Source organism: Syngnathus acus, chromosome 19 (genome assembly GCF_901709675.1).
Source record: "Syngnathus acus chromosome 19, fSynAcu1.2, whole genome shotgun sequence".
Classification (NCBI taxonomy): Eukaryota; Metazoa; Chordata; class Actinopteri; order Syngnathiformes; family Syngnathidae; genus Syngnathus; species Syngnathus acus.
Window position 1 is genome coordinate 6,791,491 of NC_051103.1, and position 18,018 is coordinate 6,809,508.

At 48.3% G+C, this 18,018-nt stretch overlaps 2 protein-coding genes and 1 long non-coding RNA gene across 3 annotated transcripts in view; all 3 read right to left on the reverse strand.

Annotated features, from left to right (window-relative positions):
• Positions 1–409: 409 nt before the first annotated feature.
• On the reverse strand, positions 410–7,100 carry LOC119138764. Its single transcript, XR_005101221.1, has 5 exons — positions 6,752–7,100; positions 1,565–1,725; positions 1,354–1,489; positions 626–696; positions 410–533 (listed from the first exon to the last, which is right to left on the reverse strand). It is a non-coding gene; the product is annotated as an uncharacterized LOC119138764 (long non-coding RNA).
• Positions 3,932–5,861, reverse strand: foxi1 (forkhead box i1). Its single transcript, XM_037278957.1, has 2 exons — positions 4,832–5,861; positions 3,932–4,646 (listed from the first exon to the last, which is right to left on the reverse strand). Exons 1-2 carry the CDS (start codon positions 5,445–5,447, stop codon positions 4,168–4,170), a joined length of 1,095 nt encoding a protein of 364 aa, XP_037134852.1. The 5' UTR covers positions 5,448–5,861; the 3' UTR covers positions 3,932–4,167.
• Positions 7,101–7,253: 153 nt separating the features above from the next.
• The window catches only part of dock1 (dedicator of cytokinesis 1), a 42,176-nt gene continuing 31,411 nt past the window's right edge, over positions 7,254–18,018 (reverse strand). The window contains exons 28-52 of the mRNA XM_037278588.1: positions 17,045–17,146; positions 16,510–16,604; positions 14,571–14,649; positions 14,349–14,449; positions 14,209–14,267; positions 13,949–14,097; positions 13,073–13,158; positions 12,853–13,009; positions 12,744–12,784; positions 12,573–12,663; positions 12,381–12,500; positions 12,204–12,293; positions 12,028–12,132; positions 11,370–11,511; positions 11,201–11,282; positions 10,622–10,706; positions 10,446–10,532; positions 10,163–10,339; positions 10,003–10,086; positions 9,304–9,441; positions 8,849–8,991; positions 8,404–8,602; positions 8,146–8,344; positions 7,933–8,078; positions 7,254–7,806 (exon numbers count right to left, since the gene is read on the reverse strand). Of these exons, the coding sequence (XP_037134483.1) occupies positions 7,711–7,806; positions 7,933–8,078; positions 8,146–8,344; positions 8,404–8,602; positions 8,849–8,991; positions 9,304–9,441; positions 10,003–10,086; positions 10,163–10,339; positions 10,446–10,532; positions 10,622–10,706; positions 11,201–11,282; positions 11,370–11,511; positions 12,028–12,132; positions 12,204–12,293; positions 12,381–12,500; positions 12,573–12,663; positions 12,744–12,784; positions 12,853–13,009; positions 13,073–13,158; positions 13,949–14,097; positions 14,209–14,267; positions 14,349–14,449; positions 14,571–14,649; positions 16,510–16,604; positions 17,045–17,146 (2,853 nt within the window). The 3' untranslated portion in view covers positions 7,254–7,710. The remainder of the gene's footprint in view (positions 7,807–7,932; positions 8,079–8,145; positions 8,345–8,403; positions 8,603–8,848; positions 8,992–9,303; positions 9,442–10,002; positions 10,087–10,162; positions 10,340–10,445; positions 10,533–10,621; positions 10,707–11,200; positions 11,283–11,369; positions 11,512–12,027; positions 12,133–12,203; positions 12,294–12,380; positions 12,501–12,572; positions 12,664–12,743; positions 12,785–12,852; positions 13,010–13,072; positions 13,159–13,948; positions 14,098–14,208; positions 14,268–14,348; positions 14,450–14,570; positions 14,650–16,509; positions 16,605–17,044; positions 17,147–18,018) is intronic.

The following is an 18,018-nucleotide window of genomic DNA, read 5'->3' on the forward strand; positions in this document are numbered from 1 at the left end:
AAGTTAAACGATTCCCAATCGGTGCAACAGGATGCCGATGATGCCGTTGAGCGCCAACTAGTGGCCTGGCGTGCAAATTGTAGCGACGGCGCGCCGATGTTTACACGCGGCCCCTATTCCCCCGGTCGGGATCGGAGGCGTCGTATTACGCCGTTTCGTAGATCACCCTTGACGCGAGGGCCCTTACAAGTTAGCCCTCGTCCCCGCGTTGCTGCTGGTGGGGGAAGAATGCGGCGGCAGGAAGCGCGGCGGATGGAGTTGGGCCTGATGACAATGGGGGGGCCGAGGCCGGGCCCGAGTGTCGCCCCGGGGTGAGCGAATGGAACCCCCTGGCCCCCGACCCCCGCCCGCTACACGTCGGCTCCGACCGCTGGTACGCTAAGTGTGTGTCGTCAGCGTGAAGCCCCCCCCCGCTATCCGTCCCCTGGCGTCCCAGCTCGCCTCTTCCGTCCGTCGTTGACGCCGGACGGCGAGGTGATGAGGTGACGCTTGAACGGGGTGAAGAGAGACAGCCTTATCTGCGCCCTTCCTTCCTTTCCAAGCCAAACGACAAAGTTGTTCAACTTTTTGCTTTGATTTGTGAGCAAAATCTTGAGATTGGGTTTGAGTGATTGAGTCAACTCACCAGCAGACGCTTGGCAGGCGGGAAACAATTCATCCCAAAAGAGGCTCCAAAAGTTTGGGACTTGGAGATTGCTGTCAAAGTAAACACAAGGCAAAGAGAATTACACACACGGGAAAAAGTAAAAAAAAAAACTAGCATTAATGTCATGTCAAGTAAAGAAAAATTGTATTTTTAGAATTTGTTTGACCTCAATGGCGCCTAATTGGCTTTTCAAAAGAATGATGAGAAATGACGATGACTTTTTGGTTCATCGAATTCCCAAATCCCGGAACAACAAGTTGCAGCGCAGGATTCCGGGGAATCAAAGTCACTTAAGCGAGTGTCAAGTGATCCAGTTTCAGCCGTGATGGACTGGGAGGAGACGGACATCACTCAGGGATCCCCCAGGGAGGAAATTCCTTCAGGACTTAGTCGAGTTTCTTTCTTTTCTTTTTTTTTTTTTTTCCTTTTCCTGCTGCTGACTTCCCAAGCGTTAAGAGCCGTGACTTTTCGGACGGCGCTGTAAAATGTGCGAGCGTGCGGCCGAAGGGCGAAAAGCTTTGTCGCTTGTCCTTTAAAAGCGCCGACTACGTCAGATCACATTTAAATGAGCAATTTGGACAAATCTTTTCTTTTTTAAAAGCAATTTCATTCTCATTCTGATTAAATGAAAAGAATTACTTGACAAAAATGCAAGTGTACATGTCACATGATGAACGGCGGACATGATTGGCACTCAACCAGCGTACCTTCTGGTCCACTTGTTCTGGAATCCAAAAACCCGAGAAGACGCCGTAAAACTGGAGCTGTATGGGAACGTGTTGAGTAGTGCTCATCGGCCGTGATTTATCCCGCCGCGTCTTTGCCACTTGAACGCGTGCAGACCTAAAACGTCAAGTACAGGTAAGCGTGACGACGTGAAATACGGCGGCGCCGTCAAGGCTTGTAATCCATACGTACCACCTGCTGCCGACTTTCTGGACGGCGGCCCGACGTCGCGCCGGCTCTACCGATGAAAGCGCTCCCTTTGGCCCGGCTCGTCCCCGAAAGCGTTGCAATCCTTTAAGTGTGACGCAACGCAGGAATGCCGACGCCGGGATGAAAAGGCCGCAAAGTCAGCTCTGGAGAATAAGATGCAATTAGAAATATCTAAAAATCGGTGGGATGCAGTGAAAAAGAAGATGTGCCAACTCTGTTTGGGGAAAAACAAGCAAAGGTCAATTCCGGTAAGTTAGTAAAAATGGTCATGTTCCATTCCAGGGCATTGTGATTGTGTCATTATGTGGTGCCGCCTTGTCATTACTGTAGATTGCGCTCTTCATTAAAGCTGCGCCTGAGTGGGCACTTAAATATAGTGGCTGGGCGACATTGCTACGATTATGCTGTCAACTTTATTAAACAAAAAAAAATCTCATCATGCTGTTGCTTTATGAGCTCGAAGCGGTGGCTAAGAAGGAGCCAGCGGAGTCTGACACTCACACCCACACACACATCTATCTCCTCCAGGTGTCTTGGAAGCGAATCGGGGGCCTTGAAGTGGACTGAAGGATTAGGTGGCCGACACAAAAGGAGCATTTGAAAGAAGCTCGGCTGAGGTTGGGGAGGGGGGGGGCTGTTGAAAGGCTATCATTTAGGGCCTTGAGCCCCAGATCATCACAAGAACCCAAGGTCAAATGTTGATGGGGACCCCCCCCACACACACTTTACGGGACTCTAAACAACTCTAGTGGGCAATCGTCGCCCATGTCCACATGACAGCAATGCTAGTTTTGTTAGCCCGTCTATGGGATTTTGCATTACGTGTTAACGTTAGGCTAAGTGGACAAAACTTTGTGCTTGTTTTAAACATACAACTTGTGTCTTTATGGCCCTTAGTTTACATGGGGGTGTGTTGGTTGTAGAAGGGGGGGGGGTCGGTCTGGCCAGGTCTGTGAGTCTGTCTCCCCTCTGCTGTCTCTCTATTGGTATGCATCCCTCATAATAGAAGAGCAGGTAGGGGGTCTCATTAGGGCCTGGGGGAAGTTTTGTTTTGAGGGCGAAGGGGGGGGGGGGGCACTATCACACATCCACACGCACACACATCATGGGAGCAGGTGAAACTCAGACGTGTGCAAACCACTGAGATTTCCGGCTAGGGACACACATGGACACCCCCCCCCCTGTCCTTACAGCTACTTCCTGTGTCATCTGTCACCACTTCCTGTCTGTGCCAAGCAGGCAATGACAGCGTGCAGGTGCTTCAAGCTGTGTGCTGTCACCACGGACAGACCACAAAAAAAAAAAACACAGTCCTTTGACTTCTATTCGGTAACATAAAAGAAGACTACACAAGTTGTCTTTCTGGGAGCCTGTGAGAACTTTTTCCATAGTATTTTCTATATGGTGCACCTTCACCCCCAGTGTCTGTACTGCATGGAAACACATCAAAATGTGCATGTCCTGATGATGCATCCGTTTCATGAGTCTTGGATGAAACCCAGTCAGGTCATGCACATTGATGGACATTCTCCTCACTTGTCACTCACCCGCCTCTCCTGCGCCCACCCCCCTGCAGGCGGACATATATTACAGATCTTCCCTGCTCCCGGAGCTGTCGTCACATGTGCTGTCTTCACAAGCCAGAAAGCTCAACAACAGTAGATCACAACTTTGGACATTTGGGTCTTCAAAGCATCAGGGAATATTGACAGACACAAGCAAGAATCCGATGGATTCTTGTCATCATCTAAAATCAAAGCTAGAAGAGTCACTTTTGCCAACTGATGTAAATAAACATTTTCTGGCCACAAACTTTGGAATGTTGTCTGTCATTGCGCTTTGTTCCCAGATAATGGCACAAAAGGTGTCCCCGGGCTTGGATGCTTTGTTCCCACATCTTCAATATTTTCATCGGAGCGCAGGAGGGGAGCGCCCCTGATGCCAAGTGGCCATTGTGCTCTCCTTTTCACGCAGCGCTTCGGTGAACTCAATTATCCCGCCGACAAGCGGCGCTTCCTCCGCTTCCACATTGTCGGACGCTCTTCCGTAAGGGAGCGAGCAAAAGCTGCATGCGTGCGTGATGTTCAGGAACAGCCGTGCGGGGGACAGGTGCAAATATTCCCCTCATGTCCACGTGAAACTGGACAGAGACAAAAAGCTGAACTTGTGAACCGGGGCGAGGTTGGAGGGGGGCTCGTAGGCCCGATTGGGGGTGACAGGCGGAAAATGTCTGTGGTTTACACACTTTGATGCCTTACAGCCACTTGACTGTAGACAGCCTGGCAGAATTTTTTGGTTTTTGCAGGGGGGCTGGCTTTATTTGGGGTGGTCATAAAATGGGAACATGAGAATAATTACAAATGGGAAGCACATGTAAAAAAAAAAGGCTTTTATTCAAAAGGCAATGAGTTTAAATAAAACAAAATACATGATACTTACAAAAATAATGTGTACAAGTGTTTAAATCCGAAGATGTGATATTGCAACACCATTGTGGATTTTTTTTTATGATACAAGCAAAACACAAAAATACAAGTGGCTACTTTAAATGAGATAAATTAGTCATCTTTTTAGGTGAATCCACATTAAACTTCGGTTCCTTCCCGGCCGTATATGAGGTTGTTGACTGTGAAGTGATTGCTGAGGTTGTAGTAGTTCATTCTGCTGTCAGACAGCAAGGAGGGCGAGTAGGAGCCAAGTCCGGACACGCCCTCGCGGCCTTGGGACAGCTCCGTGCCCAAGTCCCGATCCGGTATCCTCGTGGAGGCCTCGGCTCCGGTAGTCAACATCGCGTTGACGCTGGACATGAATCCGGCGAAGCACGGACTGTGATCGGTCGAGTTGGACGGCGACGAGCGCGGCTCCGTGGAGGCCGGCGAAGCGCGCAGACTGGGCGGGGACGAGCTCAGCAGGCTGGCCGTGTCCGACAGCTTGTGCTGCGCGTCTAAATCGGGCTTTTCAGCAGGGGTGCTGATGTCGGTTCGCCTCTTGCGCTTGCGTCGAAAGTTGCCGTTGTCGAACATTTTTTCGCAATTGGGGTCCAGCGTCCAGTAGTTGCCCTTGCCTGGGAGGAGGAAAGTGAACGGAATTGTTAAAAAAACAACAACACTAATAATTGTATTTGTAAAAAACTGGAATTAGTTGGGTCCAATATAAAATGTGCACATTTCATTAACCTAGCGATTCAAACACGCGAGTTTCCTTCTAATGAGTTAAATGAATGCATGCGTAAAAGCGCGCAGCACTCACCGGGGTCGTCCTCATCCCGAGCCACCTTCTTGAAACAGTCGTTAAGAGACAAATTGTGCCGGATCGAGTTCTGCCAGCCGGCTTTGCTCTTCTTGTAAAACGGAAAGTTTTCGGCGACGTATTGGTAAATCTGACTCAGGGTCAGTTTCTTGTCTTGCGCGTTCTGGATGGCCATGGCGATCAACGCGGAGTACGAGTACGGAGGCCGGACCATCTTAAAGAGCTCCTGCTGGCTGGAGATGGATAACCAGCTCATGTCGGGGCCTCCAAGTCCGCCGGGCGCCCCCAAAAGCTGCCGCTGGCTCCCAGAACCGTAACCTGGGGATTGCAAGTAAGTGGAAGCTGCAGCAGCGCCTCCGCCGCCGCCCAGGTAGGGCGAAGCGGGGGAGTTGTTGAGCCACAGGTAAGGATTGGTGGGCGGGGCGGCGTAGTCACTCAAGCCGTAGCCGGAGGGGTGGTTGGCAGCTCTTTGGGGGTGGTGGAGGTGGTGGAGGTTCTGGTGCTGGTAAACGCCGTAGTTGTCACAATACACGGCCATGTCCAGGAGATCGTGCGCGGGGTTTGAGCTGCTGTTACTCTGCTGGCTGGAGGTTTGCTGCGCTCCGAACGCGTTCATAATCCGCACAAAACAAAAACAACCACCGTCGACGCGTTCCCGACTCGACTGAACTCCTATTCCGGCGAGGGAGGCGTATTTATGGACAAGGGGCCAGGTGGAGCCCCCCGGCAGTTTTTTTGGGGGGTTTTGAAAGGGGTTCGGTCACACCTCCTTTTTCAATCGGGCCCAATCTGCCTTTCAATGAGCACCGATACCATCTACATTTGATGAAGATACCATCTTCTTTGAGCACAGATACAGCACTTTTTTACTCCGTTTTTTTCCCCTTACAGTACCTCGGCGCCAAAGTGGAGCCAATATAATTACATCAAAATGGAAAATGCTATATAATAAACATAATACTTTTAAATGTGAAACTTTGCACAAAATGGCAGAACAACACTTCATACAGGTGTCATTTGAAGAATTTACTTTTTTGTGGTTATTTTTTTTTCCTTTTACCTATGATCTGACTTTTAAATGGATAATTATTCATTGGAAAAAATGTAAATATTTTGTTGAAGTGTGACCCAAAAGCAATTAAATAATAAATTTGACCAAGAGGCGTTTTGGTAACATTGAACTGGTACTGTGTTGATTGTAGTTCAACTGTACAAACATTTAGAAATAATTTTAACCAGTTATTTAGGCGAAAATGTTTGTGCAATACCTTCTGACTGAATCCCTTTTTAAATAGTTTTGAATGTTCTGACATTCAAGTTCATTTTCAAACAGTGTTCTAAATATTACAGTGGCCAACAAAAATATTAATCATACTTTTAGGACAGACTCCTTTTTTTTTTGGGTCAAAAAAATCAAGTTTGCCTTATTAAACACATTAACTTGCAAGTGAGGTGCAGTTATTAATGTTGTCCACTAGAGGTCAGTGTCAGTATGTTTCATTGGAGTAATGGTGACTTTTAGGTGTGTGTGCTTTAAAGACTGACTGGTGTTTACAAATGAGAATGTAAAGTTGGTTCGCTACGTCAAGGGTATGCCTAAAAGTACACGTGTGTTTTTCCCCTGAGGGAATACTCTAAAATGACAGATGTTAAACAGGCCCAAACATGACAAACTGTTGTAAATCCAAAGTAATAACAGCGTGTGTGTGTTCAATGTTAATTGCGGCGAGCAAGTCATTAGCAAACTTCCCAATTGGGAGCAATCGCACTCTGACACCTCTTGCCTTTGTTGACAAAACAGCTTGTTGATGGACTTAACCCAACAGCGAGCAAGCAATTTGATTAGACGAGAGGCGTTCCGAGAGTGATGGCAGACATTACAGTTTGAATCAGTTTGTTTTGATGAGTCAATGGACTTACCTCTGTTCTTGGCGATCATTGGCAAATCGTTGTCGTCTCCTCTTCAAAATATCTTGATACACTTGTGAATTCATTTTTGCATCGACTGAAGCAAGCAGAGTGTGCAAAGCGGGCCCATACCACGATGCTCCTAGCACCGTGCATCACAGCTGGAGGAGGTTTCAAGACTTTTTTTTCCCCTTCATGCATTGGTGTTGTGTGTTCCTCTCAAATATTTCAACTTTGGTTTTCGTCTGCTCTCAGAATTTTCCGTTGGCGTTCTGTTATGAAGAATGCTTTGAATATAGGTTAGCTGTCAAAAAGTAAAAGACAAAGACAAATATGGCATTTCCATTCTCTAGGTCCAAGAACCAAGTAGGGTCACTTAGGCACCACTGTAAACAATTGAAGAAAATTTGACTGTGATGCCCAAGTCACAACTGTAAAAATCGCAATGAACTTGGGGGGGAAAAAAAACGAATAATTTTTGTCCGAAGTGCAATCAGGAGGCAGCAGACATGTCTTGCTTTTCAAAATCCATACACTGTGAATGTTTATTCAAAAGTGGTGTCAGTAGTGAATTTGGAGCAGTTCATAATGAAAATCATATGCGTGTTTAGTAAGCTGCTTTGTGCACGCCAAACTTTTCACCGGTAAAAGTCACGCGACAGCCCTTTTTTTTTTTTTTTTGGTTTGATTCTAAAGTTGTAAAAATGCCTCATGTGATCTAAGAATGCGTTATTACAAACAATGGTGTAGAAAACCCAAAATAAAATCATATATACAAACCTCTGTACATACATAGCAGGATATTGAAGTTGATGACTGGAAAGGGAGAATTTCAAAAGAACCGCAATGAGGTACTCATCTTGTCACGGTGGGTCGGGAGTGGCAGGAATGTGTGTCGTCGAGTGTGCGTGTGCTTTGGGAGGGGGCGGTCGTCATTGTTGCGCTGCTCTCGGTTGTCGGCGTCGTTGCGCTTACTGTACAATTCCTGAATCGATGGACGTCTGCTTGCGGGTGGTCTTGGGAGGGGGCGGCGGCGGCGTCTTGCTGGGCAGCGGCGGCGGTAAATGCTAAGACACAAGAACAAGCAACACACGTTGGCCAAACCAAAAATATCCTGAGAAACGTTTTAGCGTCAAGATGGAAGCAGGGAAAAAAATGGAGGCATCTGTTCCTGCACTCAAACTGATACGCACTCGTTGATGCGGTGGCGGCGTGGTGGTGTTGACGGGCGCGCTCAAGTCTTGATTATCCAGCACGTTGCCGTAATCGGCCGTGCTGCCTTTGACCGGGAGAGGAGGCGGGAGTCCCACCTTGTCGCCGACCCCGTTCAGCTCCGCATCTGAAGGCAGTTTTTAATTCATCTTAGTGTGGAAAAGAAGAAAGCAGCAGATGGACCGGCAACTCACTGGGAACAGCGGGCACGCTGAAGGAGAGCTTGCTGCGAGGCGTGATGGGCGGCGGTCCCGGCGAGGACGACGAGTTAGAGGACGAGTTGGACGACGAGGTGGCGGCGGCTGGCCCCGGCGACACGGAGAGACGACGGTCTCCTCCGACGATCTGGCTCAGCACTTGACTCCTGGGCCTCTGCGGCCTCAGCGGGCTGATCTGCAAGATAAAACAAAATAAAGTTGATGTGGAGAAAGACAAATGTTTTGTCTCCGTACCGTCTCGCAAAGTATGACGCCCTCCGTGGGCTGCAGTGGGATCTCGGTGGTCTTCATCTCCTTGTCGAAGATCTCCTGGTGCTTGCTGTTGCGCTTCTCCTTCTTCTTGTCCCGACGCTCGCGCTCGGGTTCGTCGCGGTCCAGCTTGTCCTGTGACTTGGTGTGCAGCTTCTTGGGGAGCAGAGGCTCCAGCGCAAAACTGGAACAACAAAAGAAGAAAAGAACATCAGTTTTTCTTCATTTTCTTCTGGGACTGCACTCGAAAAATACAGTTTCGCAGTCAAACAACACATTAGGACAGGTTGTCTAAAAAGAATCAAAAGCAGATGTTCTGCATGACTACTCAGGAGCTGAGGTCTTTGTTACACTGCCCTCAGGTGGCCAAGGCAGTAAACTGCTCCCCATACTCTGTAATGATTGGCCTTGGTGTTTTGGAGCTTGTTACCCGTCAGATCCCGGCCTGGAGGGCGAGTTGTCCGAGGAGACGGAGGTGACAGATGCCACGGACAGAGGCCGTTGCGATGACGGCATGGTGAAGGAACGAATCATCGAGTGAGGACGAGAGCCACGACGCTCGGCCGCCGGCGGCTTACAAGGGACAGAAAAAATACTTTTTCAGCAAACGATTTCCTAATAGATGTGAGAGATTTATGGTTTTAGTCACTGAAGCTGTTTTCAAATATATTATGAAATGTATTTTATACAGAGATAGTTAAAGCAGTTATTTTCAAATAACATGAAAAAAACTGCTTCACTATTTTAAAGAAAAAAAGTATCTTAAATTTATGTTGTGTGACTGTCCTTCTCTGCCAGAAGGAGGCGCTCTTGTCTTTTTGTATTTTCCAAGCGCTCTCAGCTGCCGTCGGGTCGCACAAGGCCGCGAGCTGCGGTGCATCTCACCAGCGTCTTGACACCGTACTGTTTCTCCACCTTCTCCCTGAGCTGCTTGAAGCAGGCCTCCAGGCGCTCGTGGAACGGCCGCAGCGCCTCCGTCACCTTCTCGCCGTGGATACGTAAGCCCTCCGCCAGGTGCGGAATCTGCCATCAAACAAAACAAAGGTACTTTCCTTCATTTTCTCCCCAAAAGTAAAACGTTTCAGGCAATTCCTCTTTTGACTATTTTTCAAAAATGTTGCATACTCCCCCAAAACGTTTTTCAAAATAGCTTTTCTAAATTTGGAATCCTTTAATATTCTTGGTTATTGTCCCGAGGAGGGCAACAATACTCTGTGAAGGCGGGATACACGGAGTCATGAGGCAGGATTCCCGTTCTCCCGGGATACCCGTCGGCGTTCTTTTTATAGAGCCTCGCATGACGGAGGATGATTGAGTGCGCCCGAGTGGCGGCATGGCAACGCGCTTTGTGCGCTGAGAAACGCGTCGGCTATTTGTGGAGGACGTCGACGCCCGCTCAAGGTTGGAGAGCTTGCAGCCCGACTTGGTTCACTGCGTCAAGTTGAGACTTCAATGAGCAAAGTGGCGACTGGGGAGACTGGCCTGCTGTTCCACGCTAGCTCACAAATGTTTCGAATCATGTTCGGCATGTCGGCATCTTTGAAAGACAAATTTAGTTTCCCCGCGAATGGTTCCCAGTCACACCTGCCAGGCGATGAGGTCTTTGAGCTTGTCCATCTTGTCCAGGTCCTCCGGGTGCTCGTGCGCGTACTTGTCATTGAAGAAGGCCTGCGGAGGGAAGACGCACACTCAGCACATTTGCCACGTGGAGGGCCTGCGATGGCGAGGAAAACAAGACGACGACCTTCTCGTAGTTGGCGAAGCCGCCCATGACGGCGGGGTCCACGATGCCGTTGAGCAGCATGGACAGCGGGTTGATGGGAAGGTTGGGGTCGCTCAGGTGCTTCTGCACCATGCTGCTGATCTTGTCGTTGGCCAGCTGCATGGTCTCCATGGCGTTCTCCAGTGGGCTGATTTCATCCTGAGCGAGCAAAAGTGCAACAGGGAGACTCACAGAGTGCTTGTTCCAATTGTTGTACATCAAAACACGAGGGTGATATTTTTCAATTTGACGAGCCGCGACTCACGGTGCACACGGACTTGACTTCGAACCAGCGCAGGATGCCCGGCAGCTTGTAGGCCGTCGTGTAGGTGGTCCTCTCCAACCACATGTTCTGAACAACAAAACAAAAGTTATTTATAAATTATTATTATTAATAGTAGTATTTCAGTGATCGTGTTATGACATGTCCTCGTCACTCACCGCAAACTCGTTGTCCGGGTCCTTCTCGCCTTTCCTCACCGGTCGCGAATATTGAAATTTATGGACTTCATTTACCGTGTAGAAGCTTTGAGGGAAAGACGAGACAAGAGAAGAGAAAATGAGTCAGGAAGGACACACGATGGAGCCGCCGATTGAATGGCGGAGGCCTCCTCGCAAATTTCGCGCACCAAATGAAGCCCATGAGGCGCTTGGAACAAGACTCTGGCTTTGGGCAAGAGCGGGGTCGGCGCATGCTAATCGCGCGGCGAGCAAATAAGGCAACCAAAAAGGCAGCCCTGCGGCCGTGCGATAAAAGCTGCCGGCCAGGTGTATTTGCAAAAAGGTTTCCGCGGGTAAACATGCCTTTGAATGAAGCCAACTGCTGCATTGGGCCGCTCGGAATGTACACGCTTGTGCAAAGGCCACCTTCAACACTCCATTTAAAAAAATAAAACATTTTGCCCAAATCAATCAAACGTCAGATAACCAAGGGCCATACATTTGAGCTAAGGGCTTGTTGTGAATGAATTTCTGCTCTTTCTGCCAGATTGGTCAAGTACAAAAAAAAAAAACAACAACCTGAGGATTTGTTCAGCAACGGGTTTGTTCTGGAACTTGGCGGGTAAATCCAGGATGGGCTTCACCGTGAAGCACTGGACGTCTTCATGCAGAAGCGTTAAGGAACGCAGTTAGCAAAAAAAATATTATATTTGTTAAAAAAAATGAATGATAGTTGGATTTTGGATACACTGTCCGTGGGAATTCTTGATGTCCTCGCTGGGTGGCGTGGTGGTCTTCATCTTCTCGGCATTTGGGAACTGCGTGAGGAGACGGGCCTCAAAGTCCTCCCAGCGCTCGTACTCCTTGCCGCGGTAGATGAACATTTTGTTCTGGGGACACACAAACTCCGACTTACAATTGGGCGGTGATGAAATTTCTGACAAGGTCGTGAAAAGGGAGACAAAAAGACATCCAAACGGACGTTTTGAATAGAGCCCGACATGAGCTGAACATAATTTGCCGTCTGCGAGGATACATGAAAGAATCAAAGGCCGACTCAAGAAGAATGGTTCTACAAAGTGGACCATCACCATCTTTTTCCTTGTAGTTGTCGCTTTGAACAAAATCGCCGAGACTCTTCAGACGAGTAGATGAAACGAGCAATATCGGAAAGAAGAGACAGAATCCCCCCCACACACACACTTTCAGTCTGCCATTTTTAAAGCAGCAACAGCGGCGGTGCCTTGACTTAACCTAGAATATTTTTATTGGAATGTTTTATGTTTGTTCTGATTTGTCAAAGATGCGGCCGCTTAAGTATGAACAAAGTTGAGTAAATCCATATTAAATCCGGTCATCTCTCCCCGCCATTGATCTTATCACAGCCGCAACAGCGGCAGACTTACCCGCAGGAAGGACGGGAAGCCCAGGCCGTAGTAGCCCACGGCGAAGTAGTCGGGTTTGGGCCGGATCACCTTGACGATGTTCTCGTAGAACTGCGCTTGCTTGCGCTGTCGACGGAGGCGCGGTTGAGGAACGTCGTCGCGTGACTGAGCCAGCAAGCGCGATGGACGTGACCTACCAGGGATGCGCTGAGCTGCTCAAAGTCAAACATTTCATTCTCGTACTGCTCGGCCAGCTCCTTGCCTAGGATGATGGCTTCCTCCCACATCTGGAAGACAAACAAAACAAAAAGCCACCCTCAGAGTGTTTGCCAAAAAAAACACACACAATGCTCCATCGAGTATTTTTAGCTGACCTTGCCCTTGTCAAAGTAATTGATAATCTGCTGGTAGAGCTGGTCCTTGAGCTGCCCTTGAGTGGAAGCCTGGTAGCCGTCTCGCTGGGTCAGGTGGGCGGCGCACGGCTCGTCGGACCACTGGGGAAAAAAACAACAACGGCGTGTTCCCGTCAACTTTGTGTTGCGAGTCCAACACGTACCCGGCCATACCTTGAGTAGCTTGGCGTGCAGCAGCAGCGTGTACGCCGCCTCCGTGTAGTTGTCGCATTCCTTGTGTAGGTCGCACAGCTTGTACAAATACCTTTTGGAAGGAGGAAAATACAAAACACACGTGAAGGTCGACCGACCGTTGTCGTCGTCTGCAAAGAAGGAAGCGCTTACCTGATGTACATCTCCTCTCTGTCGATTTCCTTGTAAAAGTTCTGGGGAGGAAAAGGACAATGTTGTTCCGAAGCGCTCTTCAAAAGGAAAAAGCTCGGCGCTGACCGACCAGCACGTTGACGGTGCAGCTCATGCGGTTCTCCTTGTTCTCGTCGTGCATGATGGTGCGGTAGTCCAGCAGATGCTCCAGCAGGCGCACCACAAGGGTGACAAAGGTCTCGCCGCTTTTGGCCAAGTACTTGTGCTTGCGGCAGTGCTCCAGTAAACTGGAGGCGGGACGGAGAGCGTTAGCGTTTTAGCGCCATCTGCGGGCGCCACGTCACACTCACATCTTCTGAAAGAGAACTTTGTACTGCTCGTCGCCGCGGCCGCCCTCCACCTCGTGATCCAGCTTGGTGATGATCTCGTTCTCAAACTGCAATGGCACGGCATAAGTTACATTCTAATGTATTTTTTTTTATAAAGGTGCTTTCTGTGTGTGGAAAACTTTTTCCCCCGGCCTGCTGTAAAATCCGGGGTTCCCTGTCCCTCCCTTTAAAGGCGTCTACCGTGCGCCGCAAAGTGGATTCCCCTCATGCAGAAAAGCTTCATTTGATGCCGTAATGAGGCAGAACATTAGGTTGCTCTCGGCGCCACTGTTGATAATCGCGGCACAACACAGAATGAGATTTGCCCAATTACAAGCTAGCTGGCAGCGCCATGCTGTTTATTATCTGCCCCTCTTCACTCCCATGTGATGGCAGTCAAGTTAGATTTCAATCAAATATAGCGCTCTACAATATTGTAAGCTATTTAAAAAAAAACATCCAGAAATAATAAAAGGTAAAGACGTTTTTTGCACCAGGAGTTTATGCTTCAATTCAATGAATGCTGTGCTGCTCCTTTTTGGCCACCGGGGGCCACCAATATAACTCATACAGAGAAAAAACAGATTCAGATATATTTAGAAATATTTAGAGCCTAAAGGTTTATAATATTGATGGCATTTCACATTAAGCTAGCTGACATTTGTTTTACAAAATTATGTGGTTGGATTGAATAGAATATTATTTGCTTATGTTTGTTTTACAGCCAATATCAAGTGGCCATAAACAGCTTGACGCAAGCACACTCGGCACCTTTTTGGAGGATTGATAGCTAGCAGCTGAAAAAATGACTTACAACTTGAAAGAAAAAAAAAAAGAGAGAGAAAATCGCTGCCTTACCCTCTGGAAGCTGCACGTGAAGTGGAACTCGCACTGCATCATGTCGAAGAAGATGGCAATGGTGGCCTTGCGCAACTCGATCTCGGGGACCAGTGTCATTTCCAGGATTGGGCCCACCATCTCGGGGATGAATTTGATCTTGTGGGGACCTTTTTTGGGTTCGGGGGACACAATGTGAGCCCAGTGAAAGTACACCTTCTCCATTTGACACCACGATCAATAGCCCGAATCCAAAACAAAACAAAGCAGTGGTTAATTACCTAAATTGTACCACATGTCCCGGATCTCAAAGCCAATTTGTCGCCGCATGTCCTGGTACCTGGAGGCATCATTGAGATCAAAACAAAAAAGTGAAACAAGAGCGGGTCAGAACTTAAAGGCTGGCTGATGTTGGACTCACTTGTGGCAGATTTTGGCCCGCTTGTCGCTGGAGAAGTTCTCCAACTGCAGCGACTCTTGCGTGAGGAAGGCCACCGCCAGGTGGAAGTAGTTGTTCCACAGCTTACCGCAACAAACAAAGTTTCTCAAGTTAAAGCGCCATACGGGGCCACCCGACTTTTTCGAGGTGAAACTCGTGTCACCAGGCGTGAAACTGAAAGGTGCGGAGGAGTTCATCTCTTACCTGCAGCTCAAAGTTGGTCTGATCCAGAAATTTCTTGTTGAGCACGCCCGCATACTGATTAATGGCCCGCAGGAAGACCCTGCGCAGATAAGAGCGGCACAAAAGGCTTTGCTGCTCACATCTGATAAGTGTAGCTTCAAATATGATATTGAAAATGGATTAAGAAAACAAAAAACGTATTGTATCTTGTTCCCCTTTAAGCGGCATGAAAGGTCACTTTATTTCAATATTTTTTTTATATATTGTAAGATTTTTGTTTCCCTGAAATGTCCTTTTGATTTATTTTTTGTCTTTTTTTTTTTACATGACAATATTCATTATATAACCTCGCCCCTCCGCCGCCATAAATGAATCAAGTGCTGTGAGCCGATCAGCTGGCGGCATCAAGACAGCACAGCAGAAGGGCTGCGGAGCGAGAGAAAGCATGCCGCCACAATAGCGTCTGAAAAATTAAACCGTTGTGAAGTCCCGCAATTAAAAGTTAATAACGGCATGGAGCTTTTAAAAGGCTGGCGGAGACGTTATTCAACTCATACTTCCAAAAAAATTAAATCAGACGCACCTCAAGACACGTTCCTGAAAATAGGTGACGTTGCGAATATGCAAATATTTAATCATATCATGACTGGCGCAGGTTAACAGCCGTCACGCAACACCTGGGGATTAGCCATACTTGGTCAAGTTCCCCTTGGAAAAAAAATCCCGCCCCGCTCGGTGCTCAAGACTTTTGCCAGCATTGCGTGTGAATGCACGCCTCAGTCAATTTTCTGCTGCCGTGCACATGCCAATATATACTTAACGGCCGGGGCTAATGCTAAAACGGCTTTCCAATGGCTGCACCCCGCCAGCGGGGAAATATTAAGACGGGATATTTAAGGTGCTCTTAGGGGAGGAGAACAGACAAAAGCAAACAGGTGCCATGCCACTGAATGGAAACTTTTTTTTTTTTACTCGTGATAGACGTGTTTGCGATATTTCATGCTGCCGAGAGGCAGACGGAGACAGTGAGCACATCCTGCCGTTAATTAAAAGTGTGAAATAAACAATGACTAATAAGGGGAACAAAAAATGGTCTTTGCCATCGGTGTGAGCCAACTTTTTGGGGATAATTCTATTCATCACTCAAATTTGGCAGGAACGTTCTCTGTGGTGCGTCAAATTCACAAGACATTTATTTGGACTTGACATTGACTTGAAGATGCAGCTGGAGTCGTCACGGTCGCCCAGGTAACAGCGCGACGAATAATTCCCGTGTGGGAAGGCCGCTTTGGAGCCGCCGCTCGGCATTAAAAGCCATTTGCATACAGTACACACGCATCACGCTGATGATAAATACGCTCAATCAATGTTCTGCCGTCGGAGAAGTGGCTTCATTATGTTTGATGGATGGCCGCCATTTTGAATCCTCAATGTATGTCGGGCTGCCTTGACGTCCCTCCGCCTCCCCCCCGTGAGCGTTTATCAGCAGATCATACTTGCTAATTGAGTTCAGAGAGCATCTTGGATAATGATCCCCGTCTACGGCGAGGACGAAAGTTACGTGCCAAGAGATAACGGGAAGGTCGCGAGGCTTTTGTTATCAGATCAATTTATGAAGGCGATTAGCTCCATTTCAGGCACATGATGAATGTGCCATCCGTTTATCACGGCACGACTCTAGCGCTTAAACTTTGCCGCCACGTCCCGCCGACTGAATTTGATTGTTGCGCCAAAAAGTTGTGCGACCCGGAGAGACGGAAGGTTGAGACATTTGGAATCTGTGCCGTGGTCGGTCTGACTGCCGCACTGCCGCCGCCGAGGCCCGACGTTGATATTACTTGCACGGCGGGATCGGGGGAGGGAGGAGAAGGCGGCGCAGCTACGCTAACCCACTTTTGACTCCTGTTCCTTAGCAACGTCGGCGTTGGGACTGGAAAGGCCACAGCGGCGCGCCACTTACTTGTTTTGCATCATGTTCATGATGACCCAGTCCGACGGGTAGACATTCTTTCCGATCAGGTCTTTAAACATGATGAAGGTTTCCATGAGGAAGTCCTGCAAAAACAAAGTTGACTTTGATACGAGGCTTTTGACTTCTTGAGATGTTTTGGAAAGTCTATTCATGATAGAAACGCCGACTGAATCTCATGCTGCTCTGTGAGTGTTTTTGGGAGGGAGGGGAAAAAAAAAGGCCCTGAAATTGTCTATTTATTTGGCTGAGGAAAATAACAAGGACAAAAGAATGTGGTAAAGTCTGGGGTGCATCTTTCAGGGATTTGAGGTGTTTGGAGGAAGGAGGGGAGAAAAAAAAAAAAAAGCAACGCAAAAGCTCCTGTGAGCTGCTTTGAAATGTGGCGATGGCTGCGAGAGGAACAATCAATCTGCGCAAGGATTCCGGCTCGCTCGCTCGCTCGCTCTGATTGTTTGTCTTGCCGACAGCCTCGGTGTGGCCCGACGGTCAAGGTCGCGGAGTGACAACATTCAACGCCACTCACCACCACGTCGCTTCTTATTTTGCCAAAGGTGTTGATGAGATGCGCGTAGTGGTAGTCGTCCATCTGCCTCAGCGTGGCCGTCATGCTGGCCACGAAGCTCCCCTGCCAAACAAGCACAAGTAAATCCAAAGTGGCCACGGACTTGATCGGTCGGCACTTTGCGAGCCGGGGAGCGCCCCGTCTCATTAACCCGCCCGACTCGGCTGATTAGAAAGGCCGCTGATGTCCCGAAAGGGGCCGCCTTAGCTGCTTCGGGTTAGCATCGCTGCGCCGCGCAGATAGGCGGCCGAGCTGAGGTATTTCTATATATCTATATATATAATTTTTATATTATTATCTAATTAGCTCACAACATTTGGTGAGACACATTGAATGCGAGGAAAGTAGCGGCACAAATGTAAAAACAAAGAAATGAAATCAAACCTGGCAGGTCCGAATTGAAATGTTTGTTTTTTTTGGTTTGTCCTTGAAGCCAAAAGAGCTTGAAACGCAAAACAAGTGAATGGCACACAATGTCCCCGGCCGGGCTCTGTGAGGAGTTAAATAGGCTACAAATGATGCAAAAGGGATCTGAATAATCATTTGCATGATTGGTATTGCTGGAGAGAGGCTGAGCGCATCACAGAGACAATCAAGAGAAATTAAGCACAGATAAGAACGCCTCATTAAAACCCACGGCGAGAGAGACGGAGAAAAACCGGATCAGCTCAGGTCGAAACATTTTGGAAGCCTCAAACAAAAAGTCAACAGTGTTGACATGACGGCAGCATTTGAGGAATATTTGCCATTCCGCTCACGCCGGCTGAAGCATCTGGCGCGACATGTGCTTCTGCGTTTGAATCTTAATTGTGGCGGGGTGCCTGCGTCAGGATCCTTTTTTTTTTGGCAGCCCACTGCTCACAAAAAAAAAAAGCGACGCGCGGACGTGCTCACCTCCAATTAATTTGCCATTAGGACTCGCCGGCTGATTCCGC